The 27908-nt window shown below is 37.4% G+C and overlaps 1 protein-coding gene across 15 annotated transcripts in view; it reads right to left on the bottom strand.

Annotated features, from left to right (window-relative positions):
- Positions 1 to 27908, bottom strand: part of MYT1L (myelin transcription factor 1 like) — a 314756-nt gene that overhangs the window by 59157 nt on the left and 227691 nt on the right. For 5 of the 15 annotated variants that reach the window (XM_069805876.1, XM_069805877.1, XM_069805879.1 and 2 more), the window contains 10 exons: positions 25430 to 26407; positions 20778 to 20912; positions 18153 to 18243; positions 15726 to 15833; positions 12319 to 12530; positions 6179 to 6426; positions 3602 to 3838; positions 1766 to 1887; positions 1341 to 1403; positions 770 to 838 (listed from right to left, as the gene is read on the bottom strand). In XM_069805876.1, coding sequence (XP_069661977.1) covers positions 770 to 838; positions 1341 to 1403; positions 1766 to 1887; positions 3602 to 3838; positions 6179 to 6426; positions 12319 to 12530; positions 15726 to 15833; positions 18153 to 18243; positions 20778 to 20912; positions 25430 to 26407 — 2263 coding nt within the window. The remainder of the gene's footprint in view (positions 1 to 769; positions 839 to 1340; positions 1404 to 1765; positions 1888 to 3601; positions 3839 to 6178; positions 6427 to 12318; positions 12531 to 15725; positions 15834 to 18152; positions 18244 to 20777; positions 20913 to 25429; positions 26408 to 27908) is intronic. The other 10 variants (XM_069805886.1, XM_069805885.1, XM_069805884.1 and 7 more) reach the window with 8 other exon arrangements.

The following is a 27908-nucleotide window of genomic DNA, read 5'->3' as shown; positions in this document are numbered from 1 at the left end:
TTTCCCTACACAATTTTTCCTCGTTACTTGTGAACATCTTTCCATGTTAACCATAGTACCAACTCAGGAGGACCACTATCTCATAGCACTAACAAATGCTAGAATTCTTCCACATACAGAGCTGCAGTCGAGCATATGGTGCAGGAAGACAGATCAAAGCTAAGTCTCACGATTCTCTAACTTTCATTGCTCACAATTGTCACTCCAAAGAACTGAAAGGAATTGTAAAGAATGCATTTTAAGTAGGGGAATAACTAAGTAAACACTAAAACCCATAGTCAAATGAGAAAATGCATTAAGCTGATAACAGTGATACAAACCTAGGGAAAATTATGCAAGCATTAGGGAAAAACAAATTGTTTTCTCTTCCCTCCAATCTACGTCTGAGAAACTACAGCACTTTAGTGGTTGTATAATCAGAAGTATTTCATCAGTTTAATCACATGAGAATTTTCTGTTCTAGCTAGCAAACTCAAACGTTCAGAAAAAAATTGAATAGGAATTCAAACATTTAGATGAAATTCCGGAAGTTCTGGCTTCTGTCCATCCCTATCACCTAATGAATACACAAAAGGAAATACTATGTCAACAGACTTATGTATAGAGCCAGCCTGTATGGAATTTCTAGAGGCTTCAACACATGTTCCAAGCAGGATCAGCCCCTTCTGCAGCAGCTCTCCAGACAGTGTTTCTAATTTCTGATACAACTATACACAATTTGCAGTCAAATAAATATTTATAAAGAAAATATTTGTTCTTTATATCTTACTTGAGTTCTTGTGAGCTTGTGGCCAGCATACTTCGAATGCTTTTGTCAGCCAAGGGGCATCCAGATAAACTGTAAGACATGGCAGGATATACAAGTAAGTTAATCTTCTCATTAACTGAACACTCCCAAACAAACACAACATAAAAATTAAAAAGTAAAAGTTTGTAATGCAGAAAAGCGATGGGGCAAGTGCTGTAATATTGAATTTTGTAATATAGTTAACCCTCTGAATATATTTAGGTGTCAACATTACTTCCAAAATTACATACTGTAAATGTTCTTTTTCAGTTGTTTGTTTGTTTCTCTATGAACTAATAAAATGTAACAAAAAATATTTGAGATTCCTGGGTTAACTACTTAAATGCTTAAGAATACTTTGGAAATTTTAGTAATCTATTTAAAAATAAAAGACGTTTATACAACACACAAATTAGCATGCTTTTAAGATCAACATATATTACTCAAAGGGTTAACACATAGTTCAACGTTTTACTTTGACAGCATTGTTGAGGTAAGCTGAAAACAATAAATTGAAAAGACAGAATCCACCATGAAAAAAATGAAGTCACACCTTCTATGTGAGGCGTAATTACCAGTCACATGACCACTCCCATCACACCCTGGTGTTGGACATCTGCCACCAAACAAAAACAAAAACAGCCAAAATAGTAAGTATGTTTAAAAAAAAACTTTTAAAAGTTTCATTGTTTCCAGTTTAGCTGCAATGACTGCAAGGGGTTTTAAGCATCCTAATCGAAAAGCTGCAAAATGAACAGGTTTAAATGAAAATGGCGTCTCAATACAATATAGCATCATTAAGAACAAGCAAATACACGTTAGCTTATCACTTTACTTAACTGGCAGTTTGAAACATTTATATGCTGCAAATGTTGCATGCTCATACTGCAAGGCGTATATGTACTCGTTTGTTTAAAAAAAGACAAAGAGAGAAAAGGTTAAAAGGAGAAAAATAATTTCACCTCACATTATGCTTACGTTATTAAATCCTTTTTGCTCTCTTTGCATTGAGGGTATTTGGGTTTAGGACTTGGGATTGTAACTTCACCAGGATACCTTCTTTCTTCAAGTGCCTCTTGGAAAGGATCCAAATCTTCTGGCTACAGGTAAATACATACACATTAGTTTCAGCTAGGTGAGGTTACAACGTATGCAAAATAACGCAAAGCAGAGTCATCAGATGTTATCTCCTCCTTTATCCTATTCTGCCAGAGAAAATTAATGAAATTATTTTATATTCTTTCACCTTTTAAACCTTTAAATAATACTTGGGTATTTTGATGAAGCAATGAAGACTTCACAAAATACGGAACATATAGTTTATTGAACTAGAAAAGAAAAAAAAAGGGCAAACCACAGCTTTTTCTACAGCTGTCATATTGCTTCAAACAAAACAGAGGAAAAGGAAAAAAGATTATTAAATACAGTATCTTATGCATCAAAAAGCCATCTTACAACATTTTTAACAGTTTAGAACATCTCAAAGATGAAACAGGAGCAATCTTAACATCTACACACAGAATCTCAATCTGGGGCAAACCTCAATGGATCTGTCTGGCAAAATAGAACTATATAATTTGTAATTAACTTTACTGATGCATTCAGAAATTCAAAATAACCTGTTTCAGGAATGAAGTGGCTGAATGCATTGATTTAGCGATTCCTGCAGATGGTGCTATAAACGCCTCAGTAGAAATAGGGAGTTTTGCTTGCTCTGAAAAAAACACTCTATACTGTCTGTTTTACCTCATATTTCCTCAATAGTGACAGATTTCCTCGTTAGTTCAGTGAAATTAATAGCAAAACTGTAGTTAACAGCAAAGCTAGAATGCATTCAGTGTATCTAGTGAAAATGCCACTTTGTTATATGTTTCAAAGTTACTGAAAATAGTTGTATATTTTAATTAAAATCGGCAAGAGATGTGCTACACACAAATGATTAGCCTAATTTTCTGTTAGAAACCAAGAAGAAACAGAAGACAATCTCTAGAAGTCTCCAAACAGCTGAATTGCATTGAGCGCAGGACTGTAAACTGCACAGTGGATACAGGTTAAAACCTGAGGAACAAAAGCAGTGGCACTGAACCTTGTCAGCAGACCTCTTCAGTGTCCTGGCTATTCTAAGTTTTGAAAAGTAAAATAAATTCACTAACATATTTTCTTTATTTGCCTCTTCTGTTTAAAGGGTTTTGCTGTTGTCTTGGTATGAATTGAAAAGTAACACTGATTTGCAATAGCCCTTCTTTGTATTTTTAAAAGAAAGTATTTCATTAATACAGGCCCTTTCACACACAGAGCTATCAGGAGTGTATAAGTAATCTAGAAGAAGATTAGCTGAAATAGTTGAAAGCTTACATTATACTCTGCTACTTTTGTCTAAATAGATTTCTAAGTAATACGTGCTTTCAAATACTCAGCACATCATTTATGGTTTTCAAATACAGGAGAATATCTTGTCCTTAGAGCTGATTATCCCAGTATTGCACAGTTATGTCAACTTGCTTATACAGAGTAACGTAATCTGGATATAGTGAAACATCTTTACTGCAGAAAATATTTGTTAACAAGATGACGCTGTTAGAAAACATGATTCACATTCATGGTTCAAATGTTGTCTTATGGAACTTAGTCACAGATCAGATGTGTGCCAGCATGATATAGTCCTAAAGATTAACCAGCAGAAAGTCCTTTTTGTAGAAAACCACCATTTTTATCATGTATTAATTTTGTTTCCTCTTTCCCTCCAAATTTCAGAAATTTAATGAATTACCAAAATTAGATTGCAACAAGAACTAATAGATGAAAAAGACATACATTAATCTCTTTGGAATCATCTTCATCTATCCTACTGGGCTTCATTTTAGTGTAGTCCACTGGCAAGTCCCAGCAGTCACCCTCGTTCAGTTGGTAACACCGGTTATTCATCACGGCTTGCCGTTGCGGGGACATTGGCTCCAGTGGTGTCAAAATGGTACAGCAACCATCTCGCTGCCTCTGCTTGTTCATGCTCAGATCCAACGTCCCATTTTCATCGACTTCCATATCAGGATTCTGTCAAAATAAGAAAAATATTGTTAATTCGGCTTCACACTAGCAAACTGTTACCTCTTCTTCAATCTGATTGCCTAGCAGAATGATAAAACGCTTTTCCATTCCTGTATAGATTGTAAGCATTGAGCCCCCTCCCACACATAGCATGATGCTGTTACACAACATTAATGCTGTTAAAGTAGATTTCTTCCTGAATGGCTAATCTCATGTTTGGGGGAAAAGGGGATAGTCTTCAATACCCCTCCTGCCACCCACCACACAGGTGCAAAATTTGGAAAAAAAAAGGAGAAATTTCTAAAGGCATTTTCTTGTCATTGTCTTTATGTTCTTGATTTATTCTGTGACAGGTGAGTATCTACAACTTAACATCTGCATAATTCTTGTTCCCAGTCCTGACACCTGTTTCGGTGATTAGAGTAACAAAAACCAGCTAGCATCAAATACTCTTTGTTTCTTTGTTTATTTAACATTAACAGTCAATGCTTGACTAGATAATGTCAGAAAATTAAACAGGGAGGTCGGGTACCAAAACAAGTCCCTTTGGACCTGATTTGTCAATGAGGAAATACATTCAGATTTCACAGTTCCTTCCCTGCAGATGTAAATGTATCAACATTTCATGTATCTATCTTTATAACCAATAAATTCAGGTAGCGGAACAGTTGCAACAATAGTTGTGCATATTTCTGTGGCGACTGAGGTACTGTGAAACATAGGGTGAGTATGGGCTCTGACTTTTTCCTTTATAGAAACAAACAAGGGTTGTCTATTGTATTAGATGAGGAGAAATAAGGTATCTTAAAATGAAGACAAATTTTAAAAAAATTAAGGGCAGATTAAATTAAAGTGCCCACAAAGAATCCCTCATCTTTTAAAAAATGAAATGCTCCATGAGAAATTTGGTTTCAAAACTAACGTGAATGTGACTGACTCCTCGTACACCTGGCGACTTTCTCTCCTCTTGTGTAACAACAGAGGGGCAGGAAAGCACTGTGAATGCAAATCTCTGTTTCTGAATTACTGCCTTTTGTCAGAGTATACATCTAATTGCTGCTATCCTGCTAATTAAATTTAGAAAATACTTGTTTATCTTCTCAGATCCATTCCTTCAGTCTCAATATAGGGTGACACATTAGGAAAGAGGCCCCTTCTGGTTTTGACACGTAAGATTTTTACCATTTTATTCCAACTTTTTCCATCGTGTTGATGTAGAGAGCATTTATTTACATGCCAGAAAGAGAGTTCCCTGTTGAACAGTATTAAATAAATTAATATAAAAAGCAGCATTTGAAAACAAAGTCACCAGCCATTCTGGCTGACATCAAGATTATTACTAATACTTACTGCTACGGGTTTAGTTTGTTATGAATGATCAAGGGGCTTTACACAATGACGGGAAGAAAACCTTTGTCTATATGTAGAAGAACAGAACATGTCTGCCAGCTCACAAGCTCTTCTATAAGCACAATAAAAACGTTTCCTCTGCACTGCATCTGTCTACTTAGCCATCTAGTGGTCTCCTATAGGTAGCACCGTACTGTTTGCTGGTGCATGTTAAATACTAATTTCTTAACAGCTATCAGAGTCGAAACTTAAAGTTTATAATGAAAAAAAAAATCTTCTGGTAAATCTTTAACGAATGTTAGCAGTGCACTGTTTTTCTTAGTATATGAAGCTTAACAACAAAAGCTTTTAACTGTATCTGTATAGCCGTTTCATAACATATTGAGGCTCTATGAACATATAGAACATTAGTGACCCCACACTACTGTTAAGCACATTAAGAGTCACCTGTACCAGAGGATTTGTTCATTTCAAATGTATTATACGGTGACTTAGGAACTGTGATATCACAGACAGGCAAGAAATTGTAACATACAAGTAGCATAGATTTCTTTGCACTACATCTTACAACCTTAGGTCCCATTTGTGACTTTTAAATGAAAATACATTGTTAAATCTTAATCCTTTCACAAAATGTATGAATAAGACTGTGTTTAGCAAAAAAATCAGTAGTGCAATTAATACCACTTGAGCAATCCAAACATCTTTTATAACTATAGATCTCACTAGTAAGAGACAAATTAAAAAAAGGAGTACATGCTACCAGTATCATCAGTTTATATACCGATCGGGATTTCCTGAGATACTTGTGAGCAATTTGCATCTTTTTTTTTTTTTTCCTCCCTGCTTTAGCAGAGCCACCAGATTATGTTAATTTTGAGGAAAAGAAAAAAAAAAAAGCAAGATGTACTAAAGCTATTCTTCTATCTATCAGGGCCACAGAGCAAGTGCAGTAAAGAGAAATCTTCATCAACAAACAGAATTACTAATTTTTACCCTCGCACAGAGATCCTGAGGCTTAGTGGAGAGGTTCTGAGGCATCTCCCTGCAGCGAGTGGAGAGATTCAGAATAGCAGTAGCAGCCATGTGCGCTGCCTCCATGTCATGAGTATAGTCAAAGCTGCTCTTGCTGCAGGTACTGCTGGCACTGCTGCCTCCACCACAACTCATATTGCTGCTGCTGCTAGGGGCATAACTGCTTGTTGTGCTGCTGGTTGGACTTGAATTCTTACAGTAGCGTTTAGCTGTGGGAAGAAATATGACAGGGATGACTCAAAAGAACGAGCATTCTGCATAAGTGAAGAGAAAAACAAACTGCTGGAGGTGAAGTTTATAATGAGCAACAGTAACTGATGCCAAAAAAAAAGCCCGCAATAAGAATGATGGCTGTATTTCTTGATTTCTGTCTTGACTTTTATATGCTACGTATGTGAGTTTGTATGAAATAACCTCCTGCAAAAATCTGCATGACGTGACCATGAATCGTTCTGACAAACAGGCTGGATTTAGAAAACAATAAAAACACAGAAACACTGCTTTTACCCCACATATATAGTCAGACAGAAGGTAGGATCTGCTCGGCTCATGCGTTTTTATCAGTGAGGGGCAACATAACACTACGGGACCTTCTCCTGTTTACATGAGCAAACTGTTAATTTAAGGCCTAGAATCCCCAGAGCTGCTGGAGATCATGCCCACCGTAAGGCTGATGGGCTTGGTCTCCGGGCCGCAGTGCGACCCATACGTCCTCAAACACCCCATGCTTCCTAAAAGGTTTCTTCTTCCTACATCACAGGCAAAAATTATGACACTGGCCATCAGAAAGGAGAGGAACATGATGGAAGGAGAGAGGCGGTGGTCACGCGTGAGTTTCACCACGGCTTGCACAAAGGCAGAAGCAGCGGCTGTATAAGTGGAAGCAGATATAAGTGAAACGTCCCCACCTTCAAACAACCCAAGCACCTGCAACCCTTCATAAAACCAAGAAGGACCAAAGACCCTCCATTCCCCCTCACACCGAGGACAGCAGCACTCAGCCGTACGCTGGCCCACAGAAGCCGCGAGCGGTCACAGAAGAGCTAAGGCACTGACAAAGCTCACGTCCAGCCTATCCAGATACAATGCAGCACTGGTGCTGCTTTTGGGAAATGCTCCTTGCAGCCAAAGGTATTACAGTAATAATGGAAACCAGCCCTATTACCCCCCTTATTTCTCCAACCCTCTTCCCAAATAAACTGTTTTAAAAATATTTATATAAAATGCAAGAAAGTGTGAGCTCATCTCCTAAATTTATGTATTTCATAAAAAAATAAAAGTCCAGCTCAAAGGATACATACATGCATATTACAGCGACTACTTCCCCTCACGATGGAAATGTATACTGCAGAGATCATACCTTATAGCACAGTATAACAATAACCAACTAGCAAGCTGATTAGAGAGCTATACAAAAAAGGTCAGGCCCTAGCTAGAGCTCTTTCGTGATGGGCTCCATTTAAATGCCAGACTCTTCAGGTGTATTTGTCTGAGCAGACACACATATAATAATCTGCTCCCATGAGCACAGCCCATTTGTGAACCACAGGCTGCTTTGGTAGGCAGGCAGGATTCAAAAGAAGAATCTGAAAGCAAAATATCTCTGCTAGAGCTTATGTCATCCTTCTTTCTCTAAAAAAATGAAAAAAAAATCATGGCATTATTTTTACTGTAAAGGAAATAGTGTTTCACTTAATTCATAACAGATGGAGTTTTCTCAGGAAAGCCACATAATGCACAGGGTGTGATTTTTTTTTTAACTGAAGTGAATGCTAAACATTCATCACATTTCTTTGTTTTGAACACATAGTAGCACTACTCTAGCAGGGTATCCACTAACACTGAATCTGTGAACTATTTCTCAAGAGTTTCATTATTAATATAGTAGTCAGTGGTGGTCATTAAAAATTCAGCATTTATCCATTGTTACTTTGTAACAGTATCTAAGACACACAGAATTTTCCTATACTTAAGGAAGGAAATAATTGAATAATTCAGTTTCCACTGTGTTAACACAGCAAGCACCCTGTACCACTGAACTTGTCAAATTAGAAATATCTTTCAAAATTCATATGAACAAGTAAGACTTCTGTCACTTGCAAAAAATGTTAGTCTTGTTATAGCAGGTCACATTTAGACAGACATAAGAGGCATACTACATGGGAAATTATATATATATATAAGAGTACATGCTAAAGAAAGGGAGGGAAAGAGGCAGCTTTACACATAGGACTAACCATCAGAAACTCATGCAGGCTTTGATAAGGACTCCTCTGTGGCCTTGGTCAAACTACATTATCCCTCAAATTCATTTTCCCTATACATAGAAAGTTGCTTCTAAAATTTAATTGCGTTGTGATTCACTTGCAAAACACTTTGAAGATGTGAAGTGCTACAAGCATGCTACACAATTATTAGCTTTTAGATTACCAATAATTTAAGCAAAACTTACTTAGAGAGAAATGGCCATGGTTATTTTACCTTTACTGTAGCTGTACGTTTTAAGATTCGTCATGTAACTCAGACTGTTCATTTCACATTAGCTTTTCAGGAGAAACAAAGGTCATCAATTTATAATGAACTAAATCAAGTTGATCTCTAATGAAGGGAAAACTGCATTGTTTCAATATTAGATAGTTCTGCTTGATACATCACCCAACCCTGTGGCACCACATTTTGGAAGCTCTGTAGTCCACCTACACTTCGCGATCCAGAGTGAAACCAGATGTGGAGAACGTCTTTCCCATTAACTAACAGATACAGGTCTAACCAGCTGCGTATCCAAACTGGCCTACCATCAGACATGTCTAGGGGCTGATTACAAAGAACCTCTCAAAGTCTACAGGCTCCTTCGCTAATTAGCAATGGAGGAGTGGGAGAGATCCCAACAATGTGAATGACCAAAGGAAGATATCTGGAGTGGAATTAAATGCTGCCCAGGCACCCTCAACCCCAGTATTGCCTAAATACTGAGTGTGTTATGTAAATTAATTACAGTTTCAACACTTTTTCCGACTTGCACAATAAGAGGTTCATCTAACCTAACTTCAGATATGTGACCTCGTCACTATAGGCTTCCTATACAGGCAGTGGAGAAAACCAGGAACTTTCAGGCAATGATTCATCTGACCACTTTTAAATAAGTACTTCAGAAGGAGATGAATTGAATCAGAGAAGTGTCATTCTTTCTCCTTGGATCTGAAAGAGGTGATGAGCCCAGATGTAGGTGCTGACATTATAAAAGTCTAGATATGGTCAGACGAATCCCACTCCTAACATTTTCTCAGTGTTTTGATGGAAGGACCCAGGACTATTGGTGGAATGAGAGGAGCTCCTGCCATCACCTGAGCAACTGAAACAGTTGCTGTCTCCTCTGCCTGCTGTGTCCAGCTGTTCTAATCTCTACTGCTGTATACCAGAAACCCAACATCCAATACACTATGAAACTGGTTTCAAAGGAAAAACAAGCCCACAGACACAAGATTTCTCAATAATTATCAGAGCATCCTACTCCACAATACAAAGTATCTATTTTCTACCTGGTTTTTACTAAAGCTTAGGTAGGAAAAAAATCAAGAAAACAATCCAAAGTAGCTATTTATGTTTATGTCACTCACAACCATACACTCATTGAACATAGAATCCTTTCTCTAATGATGAAAATAGAGTGCTAGCTTACAATTAAAAAAGGCTTAAGACATGAGGTTACTGATTTTTCATATCCTTAGACTACTTGTCTCATCTCATATTCAGAAAAGCTAAAGCGCTGTTTACTTGCAAGCTTCCCCAAAATGACTTTTCAGAAATACATGCTTTCATATAAAAGTGTTTTGCTGACATACATAATAGGTGTGCACCTCAGTACCTCCATAATGGCTTTAGCAGCAATAATTAATCATTTTTTTTACACACAAATACAAAGTCACCTAAAAATACCGTGATGTTTCTTGAGGAAGAGTGGCTCTTTTAAGTGAAGAGCCTCTTCCTGAAATCTCCTTCATATTCAGTTATTTACAATAGCTGCCAGCAAAATCCTTGTTCCATTGAAAGTCAGGGCCAAAACTCTGACTGATTTCAGCCTGCCCAGGATTTCACTTCATCCTTCTATGAATTTAGCTGATCTTCCTGAGGAACTTCGAAACCCTCTGCCAGTTTAAGCCAAATATGATGGAGTGCTTATGGAGTATCAAAAAGATGTGAATCCTGAAGGTTTCATGAGAATCACTGATAGGGTACAAAGAAAAACTCAAATTAGGTCCCATCTCTGGGACCATGTCGGCATGTCTATCTGGCCAAATGGCACGCACATCACTTGGAACCAGGTACATACAGCATGTGCCGCCTCCTGCAGAGCCAGGGGTATGGAACAAGTCCATATGGAATTAGCCTTCATTTGGCAAACAACCTGCTTCAGCTATAATGGACTTCAGCTGTTCTGAGTACAGAAGAAACACGTATACTTGCTGTACCAGCCTGAATCCCATGTATAGTCTCCCTCAGTCCTTTCTGGCTCACATTACTGAGCAGTGAAGCAACCTAGCCCCAGTCTTATCTCCCAAGTAAAATTCCTGTTTGTATCAAAGGAAGATGAGTGTCCATGAAGACAGTGTCCTATATCACCCTAGCCTTTGATTATTTAAGGCCACTGTGAAACTTGTGTTTAATGTTACATGCATTTTCAAGTTCTGGTGATTCGGGAAAAAAAGTGGAGTTTGTAATTATTTGCTGAAAAGGGCTCTTAAATGAGAAAAATATTTATCAGTTGTTTAAGCATCAGTCATTTGATCTGAAAATACGCATGTCCACAGGATCCTTAGTAATACCCTGATTCCTTCCTTTCTGCAAGAGCACAGAGCTTATATGCAACAGTTAATATCTCATTTACCTTATATTAATGTACACTCATTAGCTTACTAACCACAGTCAGAGTTAGTGCTTTACCTTTAAGAATGTTCAAGCCCTTATTCTGATACAGGCAAACAAGACAAGCGTTTGAGATAAGAAAAAAGGGCACTTTTACTCAAAAATATGTTGCTTTTCACAACCCTTCTCCTTTCTGCTATAGTGCAAGAACATGCCTGTTGATTCTATGAGAAAGCAAAATATCCAAAACATCATAAGTACGAAGGCAAGACCTGTAGCATTTTTCCCTTTCTCCACTTACCCGCTTTTGAATGTCAGAGTCTGTGTTCAGGCAAGAGCATAAATTGTTCTATAGCGTATACTTATTTCTGCTTTCCTAAACAGAAATCTGACACCTGCCTGAAATTTCCTATGGTACTCAGTGAGTAGTATCAAATATTTTAACCAAAAAATAAACTGTTAACATTAGAAAAAGAAGAAAAAAAAAAGAAAAGATAAAGGCACAGTTTGGTTTTATATATATATATACACACACACATAATACATTTATACACACATAATTGTATTGTTCTGAAAAACTCCTGATGCCCTCAAAAGCTACGATCCAAATCCTCATTCTTTACCCTGCAGTTCATTTCTCTCCCCTAAAAAAATTCCTCTTGCCTGACAGACCCCATCCATTGTCTTCTCCTGAACTGAAGCCACTTTTGGCCTACTCCTGAACATGTTACTTATATTAGGTTTTCCAGAGAATTCAACAGGTAGTATTCATGAGGACAAAATGAGCAGAAATGCCTCATTAAGTAAGTAGCAGTGATTTCTGAAGTGCAATGAGATCCAGGTTTTCTACTTCCATATCCCCACAGAGCAAGTATGTTATCTTTATGGGTTACCTGAACTACTGTATGGAAGCGAGAATCCTAATGTGACCCTTGAGGCCAGGTCTCCCAAATAGCAACATAAGGACTAGCTCTATTACTTAGCTTTTATTGCGATCTCAACACATCCCAGGAGCTTAATAGCTGGAGATGTTCTTTTGCCTGTGCAACAATCCTGAAGCAAGCACCGTATAAAACAACGCTTTTTTAAAAGGCCTTTAAAATAACTTAACACATGACAGCATTCCTCATAATACTATATGAACATGAAAACATGTCTTATTTGTATGATGTTTACATATACAACAACATGATTAACTGCAAACTTGTCTCTCATGTATAAGAGTGTGCACCTCCTACCATCATATCCTTTGGGGGATATATCCCTGGATTGCACCTTGGGAGCTATGGCTCTCTTGCCATAGGCATGGTTGTCATAACTGTTATATTCAAACGTAGTCTTAGAGTATTTCTCTAGTTCCTTGGCCAAGTTGGAGCGGGGTGTGGTGGTGGGGACATTGTTTCTGTAGCCATACTGAGGGATCTCCAATTGCTTAACAAAGCACATGGGCCTAGAAATTAAAGATATGTAAAGTTTGTTAGATGCAGTTCAGTTTACTGTGTCTGTGCATAATTTATAGTTCAGATTAGAAAATCTTAGTTATTTCTTGTACTCAAGAGACAGCAATATATTATTGCATTTGCTTAGTTTGGTTATTTTCAGCAGACAAACAATATATATTTTCTTGAACAAAGCCTAGACAAAATTAATTCTAATACCACTAAAAGTATCCTGTAGCTAAAAGTATTTTAAAATTCTGTTTTAAAATACTTCAGGGTTTCCCCTTCCCCATGTAATTGCATCACATAGCAAACATTTTTCTCTTTCGGGAGGTGAATTAAAGAGGGGCAAGCAGACAGAAGAAGTTTGGACAAATTCCTTTAAAGGTCAAAAAGAAAAAACAGCACTGGAAGCTCCACTTAATTAATGGAGTTTCCTCTGAATTTCTTTCAACAGAGTTGTATGCTCTCTTCCTGTATGCTTTCCAAAGGAGCTAGTCCTGTTTCATCCTTCAATATAGAAATCCATGTTCATCTTGAGAAATACACAGGAGAGTCTCACAACCTCTGTTGACTCTGAGCTGCTGCCTCGCAGGTCCTGCTCACCCTTAAATGCAAGGTTCTGGCAGGACCTGCGATTCCTAATACACAGATACACACCTCAAGGAAGGTCCTGCCAATGACTACAGAATAAAACTGTATTCAGCTGAATTTCTCTTTTGTTTAGGATCAGGGAGGGTAGTCAGGAAAAGCCCTGACTGATCTCATTCGGCCATTGGAGAAACTTGTGAGATGTCAGTGAAAGAATGCTGTAGTGAACTCCCCTGTCACGCTGTCTTCTGCATGTGGACACAGAAGTCATCAGCTCTCAAAGCAGGTAAATGAAGGTCAGACCCTGCAAACCTTACCTATATAAGAAAGTGTTATATGACTGGGTCATAGGGAGCAACTGCTACACAGTGCTGCATGTCTACCTACTGCATTTAGCAGGAGGTAAAGATGATGAACAGCACACCTGAGGTGCTTCTGCTGGAATCAAGAATCACATAATCAAGTCTTCTTTCTTTTTCCTTTTTTTTTTTTTCCTTTACTGCATTTACAACCAGAGGAAATGGAAGGAACATTCATAGGAACATAAATTCAGTCCAGACCAGAAGTATCATCATGCTGACTGACAAAATGGAATGTGATAAATAGTAAGAAATAGGTTTTGAATATTATGTTTTTCTGAATGAATTCATTTTCATAGAATTTAGTCAGGATATTTATGTAAAGATCACCCAAGAAATCATATTAGTCATACTATTCCCTTTGATTTATGTATGCTCGTTCCTTTAGACACTTCTTCCTCACAAAATACAGTGGGCTTATTTATACAATGAGCTGATATGAATAATATTTTGATCCTGTCTTGAGATAATCTACATTTAGCTTAAAAAATGCAATTCAGATCCTGTACATCCAATGTAAATCCAAAATTTCTGTGGAACGGAAGTCCCATGAATTTGATTTCTTTTTAAGTAAGAAATTTTAAATGCAGGTGGGATGGAAACTGGGATGAAGACAAATATTCAAGATTTACTCTTCGAACATCTGTCTGCCCATCAGTTGCCTGCATGCAAATATTATAAACAGCTCCCAAGTTCTTCATCTTAAATACTTCAATGACTTAACGGTAAAAGGGAAGCAGAAGACAAGATGAAAGCATTAGTTGAGTTGCCTATAAAATCTGAAACACAGGGCAGGCTCACAAGCAAAGTTAAGATTGCAGCGCAACTTCCTAGGGAGCTTGCCAGCAAACTGGATGCTGCTTTTGAGCAGTTGCCTTCTTTGTATGGCATCTGACTGTAGTGGCTTCTCTCTAATGAGCAGTGGTAAAAGCCACTGCATTTTTGATCTGTCTTCTTCCATCAAGTGAGAAACTGTGTTACTCCCTCAAAGGGTGTTTTTTATTGATAGGATTTGAAGAACCCTTCTCTAAGAAAACTGTCTGGGATGCTGTATGAAAAATCGTACAATCCGAATTAGGGGCAGTTAAGATAAAGCCCATCAAAAACAATCTGAAGAAGGAAAACACAGCATGGCAAAAATTCTTCTGTAGATGTGAAGCATAATTCTGTGTTCTTAGCTTTATGGAAAGACTGGACTGGTTTTTGAAAAGACCATCAAGATTAGATGAAGTTTTAAGAGAGTATTCAAAGAATGATGTTGATATTACAGTAGAAAACTTTCCTTTTAAGCAGCCCTATCAGATTTTAAAACTAGAAGACAGCTAAATACTAAGAAACGTATGGGATAAGTAGGAAATTCCGGGAACTAAAGCTGCGGCACTTCCTCCACCCTTTTCGAGGCAGCTGGGAGGGATGTACCTATCCCAGCCCACAGATACTGTGGTATCGATGGAGAAATTCTGCAGCTCTTGGGGCATCATCAGCATAAGGCTGGTACAATCATGCAGAAGTCTAGTTCCTTTACATGTATCCTTCACACTTCAGCTCCTTAGAAGTAATATTTTTTCCACCCACATATCTCAAAAGAGGAGACAATAGCACAAAGCTGGATACAGCTTTGGATAAATGCAGAATCCTATATGGATGAAGACAAGGGGTATAAATATGTCAAATTGGTTCAAGGTCCTTCCTGTATGAAAATTTAGGACAATTTTTCTCTCTTTCTATCCTTCCTGGCAGCAAGTGGGGGAACAGAGACAAAGAACTAAGCCTGACCTTCTTTTGGAATCTAAGCTATACCTGGCACTTTTCCAAGCGTCCTGCCAAAAGGTGTACTACCAGTTTGGTAATGCAAATAGGGCTTCTGGTTTAATTTAAACTGATATTTACTAGTAAAAGCCTGCTGAAAAAACCAAGACTTACCGGTAAATATTAGTTTATTCCCAAAAGATACCAACTTTTTTCACATTGTTCTTAGACTTTGCACTCCAGCAGTCATCTTTACACCAAACAATGCCTAAGACAAAAATGAGCTTTTCAGCTTTACATGTATTTGCCAAAATAATTACCAACCCTCCCCCATGTAAATTGAGTGGGAAATATACACTGTGAGAATTGGATCCAGAAGCCCTAATTCTAACTCTTCTTTAAAGGAGATATATATGTATATACAACGTATATAAATATAAATTCTCAGAGTCGGTGAATGTGTGATGAATTCTGCATAATAATAAGTATTATAGTGATTTCTAATACCTTAAAACCCGATCTGATGCCTGGTTTGATTTTGACACATCACAGTTCTGATGCTTCTCTTGAGCTTTAGCCAGTTTCTCTGCTGCAGCAATAGGACATCCAGAGAGGCTGCAATTACAGAAAGGAAATTTAATTGTCTTGTCCTGTGTAGTTTCACATTATAGCACTGATCCAATTACTCCTTCTCCTCCTTAGCCAGCATCAGGAAGAATCTGAAGGAAAAGAGTTTCCAAAAGCTTTTTGGTCATATGCATTTTCTCTAGAATAGACTTCCTTTCTTCTGCTTTCAAAGTTGCATGGTAGATCTTACATCTGCTCTTCTTCTCTGACTGTACATGGGTAGATTATTCATGGATGTCAGCCAGTGAACATACCAGTAGGAGAGGAGAATATAAACTGGAATCTACTGTGCAGCTCTGCTAGCAGTCTGCTAGCAGACTTGTGACCTTTATGCATCTACCAAAGTTGCCAATGAAATGGCTCCTGAAGATGATTAAATGACACCATATAGGCCAAATCTTGCACTGCTTCACACCTCATTCAGCTCCATTAACTCCAATCTTTTTGCTAGGCATATAAATGAGTGCAAAATTTGGCCTTGGGTCTCTAAATCTACATCTCAACTATGTTATACTTAGTGTTTGTTCATGAATTTCAGCCACTAAAATATATTTTCTAATAGTAGATGATGTAACATGAAAAGAACTTCGGCACTTGAAATGAAATTCAATTAAAATTGCAAATGCTGAACTATTACTGAAGTGACAATAATAAGCCTGATTCTTCTGGAAAAGATTTAGAACAGGGAAAAATAAATATACTGATGCCAGCAGATGGTGCTCTTAGTGAAGCTGTAAAAACCTGTGACCTGACAATGGAGGGGGTCCTTTCCTTGTCATAGTCTATTGCATGCTTATGTGACCGCAGCATTCTGTGTTCTCCACAGGAAAAGAAATTAAAATGAAAGGCAAATCAGTGCATTCCCAGATGTTCCCTTCTCTACAGGAAATAAGGGGAAAAAAAGAATAAAAAAAAGGTGAAGCAGAGCAAAATGCCCCAAAAGCTGCAGAAAGAGGTGAGCACAGACTGCAGGCTGCTCCCCCCAGCCCTCCCTCGCTGCCCCAGTTCTGCAGAGGGGTGAGGGGGCTCTGGGCAGTTTTGGAGTCATGCCAGAGGGCAGCTGCGCTCCACTGACACGCTCTTCTTCAGACACCTCAAATATTCCAGGAGACAGTCAACCAGAAGTGAATGCTGCTTCAAGCAGCAGTAATTCCCATAAAGCCTTCTCAGAGGCTTTTGCTGCATCTACTGGCAGCATCACTGCAGAGAAGAAAGGGGTACCAGAGCTTACTGCAGATGGGTTGGTACCCACAAGAGTCTTCCGGGAGACATGCAGTTAATATGAGGGGCTCTAGTCACCCAGAGCTTGATAAGACTGAATGTCCAGTACTTGTACAGTCCCTTAACCCTTCATGCTCCTATTAACAGTAAAAAAGGAATTCGCTAATAGGAGCCTTGCATAGCTCCTTTTACCCTCTTACCCGCATTTCCTGGATTTTTTTAAATTGTAAAGAAATAAGTAAGATCTTGTTCTTCTGTGGGAAAATCATGACATGTACTAAAAATTATAGTAACATTTTGATACTTTTGTTATTTGTTTAACAGAATTTAATAGGCAATGACATCCCTTCTATAAGAATCTATCACTCATCTTAGGAAACTATAGAAAAGTTGCTTTTTTTCTTCATCTTCTTTTGTTTGGCTAGAATATTTACACCTAACATTTCTGGCTTCTCATTTTTAAATTTAATGAGACATTTTTGTAATGCTTCTTACACAGGCAAAATTCTCATTCAGTTTTAGCTAATAAGGACTTTGGGGTTGAGACCGTGGTCAGCAGGAAGGCTAACTCTTACAACGTCTGTGTACTTAAAATGCCATTTCTCATGTATTAAAGAAATCATATTTAGGACTAGAGTGGATTTTTTCATGCACTGTAAAATAATCCCTGAAGAGAACGAAGTGCGAGAACAAGAACTCTGCCCTAGTCCTGATGCTGTTGGCAGACTCTTCCTTCTCCCTGCGACATACCCGTAAGGAGTCATACCATTTGTTTCGTACCACTGCTGTTCAGCTAATAACAAAACAGAAAGAAAAAAAATCCACCCAAAAAGCTAAGGATGCTTAAAACGTCTTCCGTGGATCAATTCATCCATACTGAAGCAAGCGCACACTCGTCCTCCTCAGAAAATACATGAATAAATGTTACTCTTTAAAATGGATAAAGCACACGAAGCACCATCTGTCAATCCTCAGAACAGAACAACGAAACACACACTCACACCCCCCCGCCAATGGACTGCTAGAAGGGCCGCAGTTCGGAGGCACTGTTCCCTCTAGATTGGCGTCCAGCGACGGCATCCTTACCTTCGGTGGGAATTCCTGTTGCTATTTACGTGGCCCCGGCCTGTGCAGCCTGGTGTAGGACACTTAAGAACATTTTCATGCATGGCAAGAACTTGACAAGGAGAGTAAGAGAAAACAGCAGAGTATGAAAACAAGAAAAAAAAAATCAAATCCCAGTATATATGAAACCATTTTAAAACAAAGCAGGATTCATTAACAACCAGCATTCCTCAAAATACACGTGACACACATAGCCAATAAAGCCTGATGAGGGAAGTAAGTATTGTGACCCTGTGTTCATTAACACAGGGCAACAGTGAAAGTTATGAAGGTTACAGAACCTATAAACAAATGCATCTCTGGTGCAACAGTGAAGCAGAAGACTTCCAACATCTTCTTCATACAAAAGCACTGAGCAAAGATCAGCTCAACAGTAAAGGGTGAGCTAGCAACGGTCCAATACAAAATTACGGACTAGAAAAATTCTTTCAGGAAACGTATGCATTCATAATACATAGCTTTATATACACAGTATCAAACTCCAGAGCTGAAAATCTGCTCTCAAGTTATACTGGTAGAACACTGAATTATTTGAAACACACCTCAGTACAACCCTGAACAGAATTTAACCCTAACTATAAGACAGCCCAATTGAGCTAGGGGCCAGTTCTGCCCACTTCCACATAGATATATCATTCATATCTATATGACGAGCAGAATTGGCCCTTTAATTTTTACTTGTATTCTCTACAGATGTGAAAATTGCAATGGATAGAATTTTTTTTTCAAAAGACTAAAAACTAAAAATAAGCACTTAAAAAATCGAGGCATGGTGGAAAAAAAAAGAAAACTGGGGAAAAAAAAAAAGTGGTACAAGCTTAAGTAAGTAAACTGATTTACATCTGCATCCATTGCAAGCTGGATGGAAAACTTACTCCCAAGGCTGCTCAGAGCAGTACTCCTCTAAATCATAAAGCTCATGCTATGAAGTGCCAAATTATCAAGAACTTTTTGGTAACGCTAAAGAGTTTTGTATGGTGTGAGACATATCTGAATCCATGTCTCGGAGCTGTATGGCAGTACATCACTCTATGGAAAAAGGCCATCCAGCCCTTGCAAAGTTCTGGTTTTCTTATACAAGAAGTAGTCTGGAAGCCTGTATTTAGTTCTCACTCAAAAAAAGATCTAATAAAATCAGTGAATTCCTTGACTGAGTTAAGAACTGAATAAAAGCTGTTCAGAGACTTGAGAATTTAACCATGTATACTGATTAAAAGATAACCATCATCATCACCCCATCATCAGTGTACTAAAATGTGTATAGATGCAAAAGCTTTACTCTGAAAATTCCTACTATTCAAAGCTGTTCTTGAAACATGCTTCACAAGGCCAACATCACAGGAAAAAAATAAAAAGATGAGCTCACCTTTTTCATTTTAGTAGGTACAAGAGCATGCAAACAGTTTAAAGCTATATTCTTCTTTGATTTACAAAGTCTTGTAAAGAGCTTTTTATTTACCATTTGTAAAAATGAGAAAACTTTGAGCAACAAATAAATATTTGTGTTTCAGAAAATGACAGGGTCTAGCAAAGCAGAGAAATTACCCTATTTGTTCTACTATATTCAGAGATCAACCAAGCTACAGCAAAGTTTCCTAAAGCACTTCCTCATTACTTTACTTCTGGACGAAGCCACTCTACCATGAAAGAGGAGACTTTTTATGTCTGCCACTCTTGGTGTGCTAATCTACTTCGGTTTTCCTATCCTTCTGAATCTACTTTCCTTTGGGAACTGGGGACCATTTTAGCCCTGACTGTCTTTATGACATTTCCTTTAGGCTGTTGTAAATCCATTGAGGTTAGGTCTATAAGTGCTGGTGGACAGTGGGGATTTTAGGTCCATAGGCTTCAATGGAACAATGCTATTTTAAAATTGGTGTGAAAGAGAACTGGATCTTAGCTAGACGCTTGCCTGGTGTAAATCACATAGATTAATTAGCTTCAACAGAACTATGTTGATTCCACCAGCCAAGAAGGTGACTTCCAGAAATGGAGCCCTCTGCCTTCAGGTGAACGCCGGTGAGCTTATATGGGTGAACCTCCTTTGCAGAGAATCCGCTGACATGGCAGGAAACTCCACCCATGTGACTGACAGGGGATGTTTGCTCAAAATCGTGAATTATGTAACTAAGTAAAAAGCCAAATTGTTATTTTAAATAATATAATCTAATTTAATATGTTTCAGACACAACAACAACAAAGGAAAGGGGTTGCAAGTTTTTCCAGTACAATTATTCCTGTACAAGACAACAGGGACACTTGATGTGACATCAGCACGCGGAAGTAAAAGCAGTGCACATCTTCTGGAAACCTTCTTCTCTGTTGACTGAATACATCTATTTAAAAATAACCTAGGATTCTTAAAATCAAAGAATACAGCTTTAAAAGTTGTTCTTTTAGTGTAAAAGTTAGTAGAGAATGGAAATGATGGAATAAAGGAAAAAATATAACACAGAACAATTGACTAAGTTGAGACAAACCATACTGAAAAATGAAATTAATTTTCTTAAATAAAAGGTTTAAAAAGCATGCTAGAAAAATTTTTGTAGTTTTATCCCCGGTTTCCATGAAATAATGTGAACTTACTTTCTGGAGGGACCCTATCTTTGTGTGGGCATCCTGACAAACTGCGGTGATGGGGGTAAAGCCCCGTTACATGGCCAGTTCCATCACACCCAGGGGTAGGACATTTGCTCTCTTTCTTTTCTGTTCTTGAGGGATCTATAATTTACAACAAATGTGTCAAGTGAATGACGCTTTTCACATTTCTGTAAGAAGGTTCATTTAATCATGTCGTTTACTCTTTGGTAAATGTTCTTATGAAAACTAGAAGAAAAATAAAAAACTTCTACTTCTTAACACAGTTCTGTCACTTTTATCCCGTTATCTTCTTTTCAGACTGCAGGCTCCTATGATCACAGCAATACGCATTCACAGTGATTGGAAAGTGACCCTTTTATAGCAAAGCCATACCACTGTCAATCAATGTTCTGCTGGCAAGCATCAGCTCAAGGGTGTAAGGTCATTTGGAAACTGTTTAGTTGGAGTTCCCCTTCTTTACATTCTTATTTGCCTTATGTATTAAGGTCTGCAAATGTACTGTCATAGCAGTTCAATATCCTGAGAGTAGCAAACCCAGCTCTAGTGTAATGATTCAACGATTCAGCACAAATAAATCCCTTTTCCAAGGTTCACTGAGGAGATGAGTCGTTTTCTTTAAATTAGTTATGAAGTGGTAGAAATTATGTAAATATTCCTTTCTCTTCAATAAATTATGGTGGGGTAAACATTGTAACCAGAATTACTGAAAGTATCACTTTCTGTGAAAATTTGGGCCATTACAAACATGCATATATAATGCTTGAATATTCATGTGCTTAAAAGGTTAATGATCTTTTAGAATGCTGTTAGATCTTCTGTCTACAAATCAATGAAAAGTCTAAATAGACATTTTTTCAACAAAATAAAGCTTTCTGCCAATAATGCAGTGGAACTGCTAGTGAGATTAATCCTGAACTAGAACTTTCTCACATACTTCCTCAGCTTGTTTCCTTTAACAGAACATCTGTAAAATAACATCCCTATCCTTCCAGCCCAGCACATGATACAAATTACATCTTAACATCTTGACCACAGTTGCCAGATTTTGGAGACTATTGCTGATTTTCATATTAGTATTAAAGGAATAAAATTCAGGATACTCTAACTGCTACCATTTTGGCTCAAGATCAGCCAACATCCTTCTTTGATTTTTGTAGTCCATCCTCCTTTCAATACCCAATCTGAGCTATCCTCATTTAAGTATTTTATGCTGCTGTTGTCATTACTCTGCTTCAGTATTTATGCTTTCATCTCTGGAAAATAAGATTTTGCTACTTGTTTTCCATTAAGTCTTTCTTACATTAAATTCCATCCCAGCTTCAACAAATGCAACCCTCAGTACAATCAGTGGATATTTCAGTACTTGCAGAACTTCACATACAACCCGTTTTTTTCAGCATGAATCAATACAATCCAGAGTTCACATTCAGCTGTGGACATATTTTTCCTTGATATCCTTCTGGTAGCTTTTATATATACATACACTTTTACATTCCAAGTTCTCCCAGAACAGCCCCATTTTAGAGAAATTCTTTAGCTCATTGTAATGACTCTCCATGTCTTAAATCCATTCTTAAATTTTACTATGATATTTAAACCTTGTATTTTGCAAATGGAATCCCTAATTATGAAAGTTTTATTTTATTTAACTTGCATGTTGACTGTAGAACACAGTTTTATGCTCTTTAACAATAAATACACATACAAATCTATCTCCAAAGTGCTATACAGTTATCACAACACTCCTGGAAAGACCGTAATCTTATACATCAGGAAATTGAAGCAAAGAGATCAAGAAGTTAAACCCAAGGCCACAGAAGGAGCAAATGTCAGAGGAGGGATTTGAATTCCTGCCAGATAGGCCTGTGCTGAGACCACTAGAACAGCAAGCCCACAGCTACATACATACACAACTCTAAGCAACTCTTCAAGTCAAGTACTTTGGGATGTGTAAAATCATTAGATAAGTGAGTAAGTAATGTAAATGAAATATAAATTATGTAAATATAACAATATTCAAGGACTGCAAAAAATGTAGATGATTAATAGACCATAATGGCTTTTTAGAGACTTCAAACTAGAGGAAGTTTAGCTATTCCACATTGTCAGAACTGCACCGAAGTCAGTGAAGGTATTCTAATTTAGAGAAGCTGAGGATTCAGACACTTACAACCTACAGTGTCAAGCCAATCCTCCTCTGTATTCAAGTCTATGCTATAAAGTTATAGCATGTATCAGTTCCGTAAGAGCCTTTATGGTCTAGTGAGTCAGAAAAGATGCTGTACACTATTCTTAATGATTTCAGAACTTGCATAAAATTGTACTTGCACAATTTCCCATTGCTTTTAATGGAAGACATTTGACTAAACTTTCCACAACTTTATACAAAACATTGGATACTCTTTTGTAAATCCTTTTCTGATAATTGGGAGAAATACTGCATAGTTTTATTTAATTCTGTAACCTTTCCTCACTCCTTGCCAGAATGGGAGTATTGCCTGAGTGAAGGTTGTCAGAGGATTCAAAAGGTTTTAAAATTCATAAATTTCAGAAGAAAGTCTGTTTAGAAGGCTTTAAATGGCAGGGGAAAAAATGATTAGTGGTCCCTTAACAGTTGTTTCTGTGATCTCTGAAAGCAGAACTCCTGAAGCCAGAAAGTAGTTCTCACTGCAAACTTGTGTACCCAAAAAGTCGCCACTTAACCATATCATACACCTCTGTGGCTCTCTCTCCCAGGAGTATTTGGAAGGTAATGTGTGAGTGGAGAACAAATGATATAAGAAATTGTCTTACTTAAAGCTTCCTCTCTCAACAACTACCAGAATGTTCCTATGTTTTTTCAAGTAAGGAAGAAATAATTGTTTCTTTCTTCCTTTATTAAAAAAATGTAGAACAATCCACTCCACAAAGTGTCTTGGTCCAAACTACCACAATATTTAGTCCCTGGCTGGGGTTTGGACCTGTTATCAATTCAGCCTGCAGCTCCTAAGAAAGGATGGTTCAAAGAAGCTCTAGAATTTACTGAAATAGGAAGGCCATACTTCTGTTACTGTCAGAAATTATAGGAGACAGCAGATCTGTATGCGTAAATGCTTTTCCAGGCATACATAGACTGGAAGTGCTGGACAACACCAGAATTAAAAAGCTGTTCAAAAATTAATATTGGTTTGCCATGTTTTCTGTGGTTTTATCAGAGACATATATTCAAAGGGAAATGTACCTACAATAGGTCAGATGCGAACAACATTTAGCACAACATCCACATGGCTATGCAGTAATACACTAACTGAATAAAGTTGTCTTCCCCAAATACACAAAGTTACTACAGCACTCACTGGACCATATATTTGTGTTTAAAACAAACAAAACTTCACTAAAATACATTGCAGAAGAGTGTTTGACATCAGTAATTTCCATGCTTTTCTAAAAGACTGGTCATTACTTGTCTGTAAGGCTTGTAAAAAAAGATCAAAACCTTTCTTGGACCAGGATGTTGTCTGCCTACCTGAATGTCACAGGTAGATCTGAGGGTATTACTTTTTCAAAACAGGGATTTATAAAAAGGAGAAAAATGCCCACCATCTCAGTTGTAGAAAGGAAACCAAGTATTTTTACAACAAATATAAGATGAACCCAGTCCCTGCTTAGCATCTCCCAAGAAATACCACGTCCTCAACTTCCACTAAAGTCAATGGGAATCAGGGGTGTTCAATGAGTCTCAGGAGGTATTGAACACTTTATATAACACGGCCCTACATGTACAGATGTAGACATGTTAAAGAGGGGTGTGGTAATATAAACACACCATCACCATGATAATCCCGTAAATTAAAAGGCATTCTAAAGGTAACCTTTTGTCTGTTCTTTTTTTTTTTTTTTTCTTTTCTTTTCTTTTGTATTGAATTATGGTCAAGGCAGCACCTTAACTGTTTCCACAATGGAATGAAACCAGTGAAGTGGAATGCACATAAGAAAGAAATTGCTATTGATCTCAGCCCAGGCCACACCATGCCTTGCATAGCAAATGGTTTCCATTACCTTACTATCTTAAGATAATTAATGTGCAGTCACTGCCCCTATCTTATGTTATCGGTCATTCTTATACTGTTCAATTTCTATCAGGCAATTCTACATTTTAGATGGGAGAGGCTTCATCAATAACTGTCATTTGATGATAATTTTATAAGTCACAATGCCACCTACCCAATCCAATCTGTAAAATATGCACTTCATAGCTGATTGACTACCTGCTACATAAAACTCCACTCTCCAATATAGTTTGCAATGTAATTCTCTTGGTTTTTAATTATTACTATAAAATATATTACAAACTTGAGAAAAATCTTTGCCTCTTTCAACATGATCTCTTAATTGTTTTGTTTCCCTGAAAAGTTATTTTTTTAATTTAGCCAAATGATATTCACTGAAATACTGTACATATTTCTAACACTGCAGAATGAATTCTTTTATTTTATAATCGCAGCATGATGCTATTTTACAATCATGTCATACTACTACAATTTAAATAAAGTTCCCATTTCGTGGAATTAATAACTGCATTTCAGAAATCTATGCAAAACTTAACATGTTAGCTCACACTTTCTCATGACATAACATACGGTATATAGAAATATTACCTTTACCATAATATGGCTTTTTGACATGGCCGTCACTGGGTTTAGGCTTCCTGTCATCTCCAGAAAGGTGTCTTGGAGACTGTTCCTCAAATGATCTCATATTATCCCTCCTTCCAGCTTCCACTGCCATTTTTTCTCTCATGGCTTTTGCTCTCTCAGTTTCCAAAGCAATTGCTTTCTCAAGCAGGGTTAAGTTACCTTTTGTCATATCAAACACTTCTTCAGACCTATCTGAAGTAATAGAGGTGGTATCATCGTCTCTTTCGTGACAACCATCCTCCTTTGCACAGCTAGAAAAAGTCCTAGATCTGGGGCTCAACTGTTCTTCAAGCCTCATTAGGTTCATCATATCAGAGTAATTCCGGTCTGGTGTTCTTCCTTGGAAGTCATCTTCTTGCCTGACATGCTGACGAGTGTTCATGTTTTGCTGTTGACTTCTTTCCTGCGGGTTTGTCTCACTGAGTTTCCTAGCCAGATCAAAACACTGGTTCCTTAAGCACTCCAAACTGCTGAGACACACCTCTTCATCACTCTCCTCCACCATTTTTTCTGTAAGTCCATTGTTCACAGGCTTCCCTAGCATTACAAAGTTCATATTCCTATTATCTTGCTGTGAAGTATTGTCTGCATAATTTCTGTCATTAATGTTTTCTGAAAGCACTACACCATGTCCTTGTGCTAATAATTTAAGGGAGTCCACTGTTTCCCTAACAACATCACTGTCTAAATCTAAACTCAGCTCACTTTTCCGACCAATATTTTCATTTTTGTCACTATCATCTTCCAGACTATTAGATGTATTGCTGTTCATTTCTGATTCTGTCCTGGCTCTGTATGCTGCATCCTCTGCAATTTTGCCAAGATTTAACAATGACTTGGCCACCAGTTCATCGTAATTATCATACTCATCATTATTGTTATCGTCTTTTTCTGTGTCTTGCATTATTCGAGTATTGTGACAATTCATTTGATGGTCTTCTGCATAAAAAACAGAAACAAAGAAAGAAACAAAGAAAGAAAGAAAAAGGAAAAGAAAAGAAAAAAGTGGCTACAATTGGAACTGTTGTTGCAATCGCACGGACAGAAAACAAACTGCATGTCAAATATTGTTAATCATACAGCAATTCTATAACACTAAGGCCCATGTGAAGTGCATTTCTCTATAGTCCATCAGGCTATTTTTGTTTATTTGCTATTCACATGAATTTCTTTCATAGAACCGATAAGAAAAAGGCAATCAAAATGCTAATTACTACCGCTGCTAAATATTATGGCATAAATACTTATGTTTCTCCTTACATTTCTATATTTACAGTTTTATGGGATTTATTACAATCATATTACTAATAAGACGTAATTGCCTATGTTTCCAACTTTTCTCACTCCTCTATTTCCTGTAAATATGGTAGATGGCAAAGGAGTGAGTACTACTGGATTTATTCTCTTACTGATGAACACCATTCACCAAAAGAGAAAGAATATACACCAAGCAGGAAATTGTCAATTTTTTAACACCATACACACCATCAACACTAGATAACCAATAACTATATGCAAAGATCAAAATGGCATTTTACTTAGTGGATCAATCAGTAGAAATCAAGGTCTCTCAGTTTAACTATGCAAACTGTGGAGAAGTAAGAATTTTAGAAGAGTTGTTACATGAAAGGAAGATAGAAGCAATTATATGCACAATGTAATTTTAAGTCAATACGCTAGCCCAAATTACATGGTCATACATGTATGATAGGGCTGTTATCTACTGTCCTGTGTATTGTAACATAATGGTGCAGAGTTACCACATTTTACTTAGCTTTGTTTTAGTAACTGTTGAATAACAGCGGGACAACTTAATAAGATGGAGCCAATGTGAGGCCCTGAGGGTGAGATTCATCTCACCTAACTTTAGACATGAGCAAGGCAGGCATCTATACCTGAGTAAGCTATTCCATGTTCCCGTCCTCAGTCAGTAAGAGAAGCAGACACTTTAAAGATACAGTCCACCTGATCTGGTTAAGATATCTGCTTGAGAATAAAATTAATAACTACCAGACATGCCTGTTTCTCTTCATTGACAACAAAGGGACTCAGACTAGATGCCTACCTTAAATATATCCATATTTGGTCAGATGAATATCATCCAGAGAGCATTTTCTGATATCTCATGTTCACTCAGAAGTTATGTCATTCTTAGACCCATTCTTAAAACACATATACATTCATCGTTATTTACTAATGAACATCTCATAAATTATGTTTTGATAATCGGCTACTCGAGCAATATTTAAATGTTTTGCATCACAACTGGAATAGAAAGTTCCTAAATCTGTCATTACATTGATGTGCTAGGCTAGTTTTTCAGCTGGTGCAAATTGAAAGAAACCAGTAGAGCTAGGACAATTAACACCTGCTCAAGAGCTAGTCCATCAAATTCTGATAGCATCTTTTCAGCTCTGATATATTTTCAACACTGATACAC

Source organism: Haliaeetus albicilla, chromosome 18 (genome assembly GCF_947461875.1).
Source record: "Haliaeetus albicilla chromosome 18, bHalAlb1.1, whole genome shotgun sequence".
NCBI classification, from domain to species: Eukaryota; Metazoa; Chordata; class Aves; order Accipitriformes; family Accipitridae; genus Haliaeetus; species Haliaeetus albicilla.
Note: the sequence above shows the minus strand (reverse complement) of the source record. Positions and strands in the feature narration are given on the sequence as shown.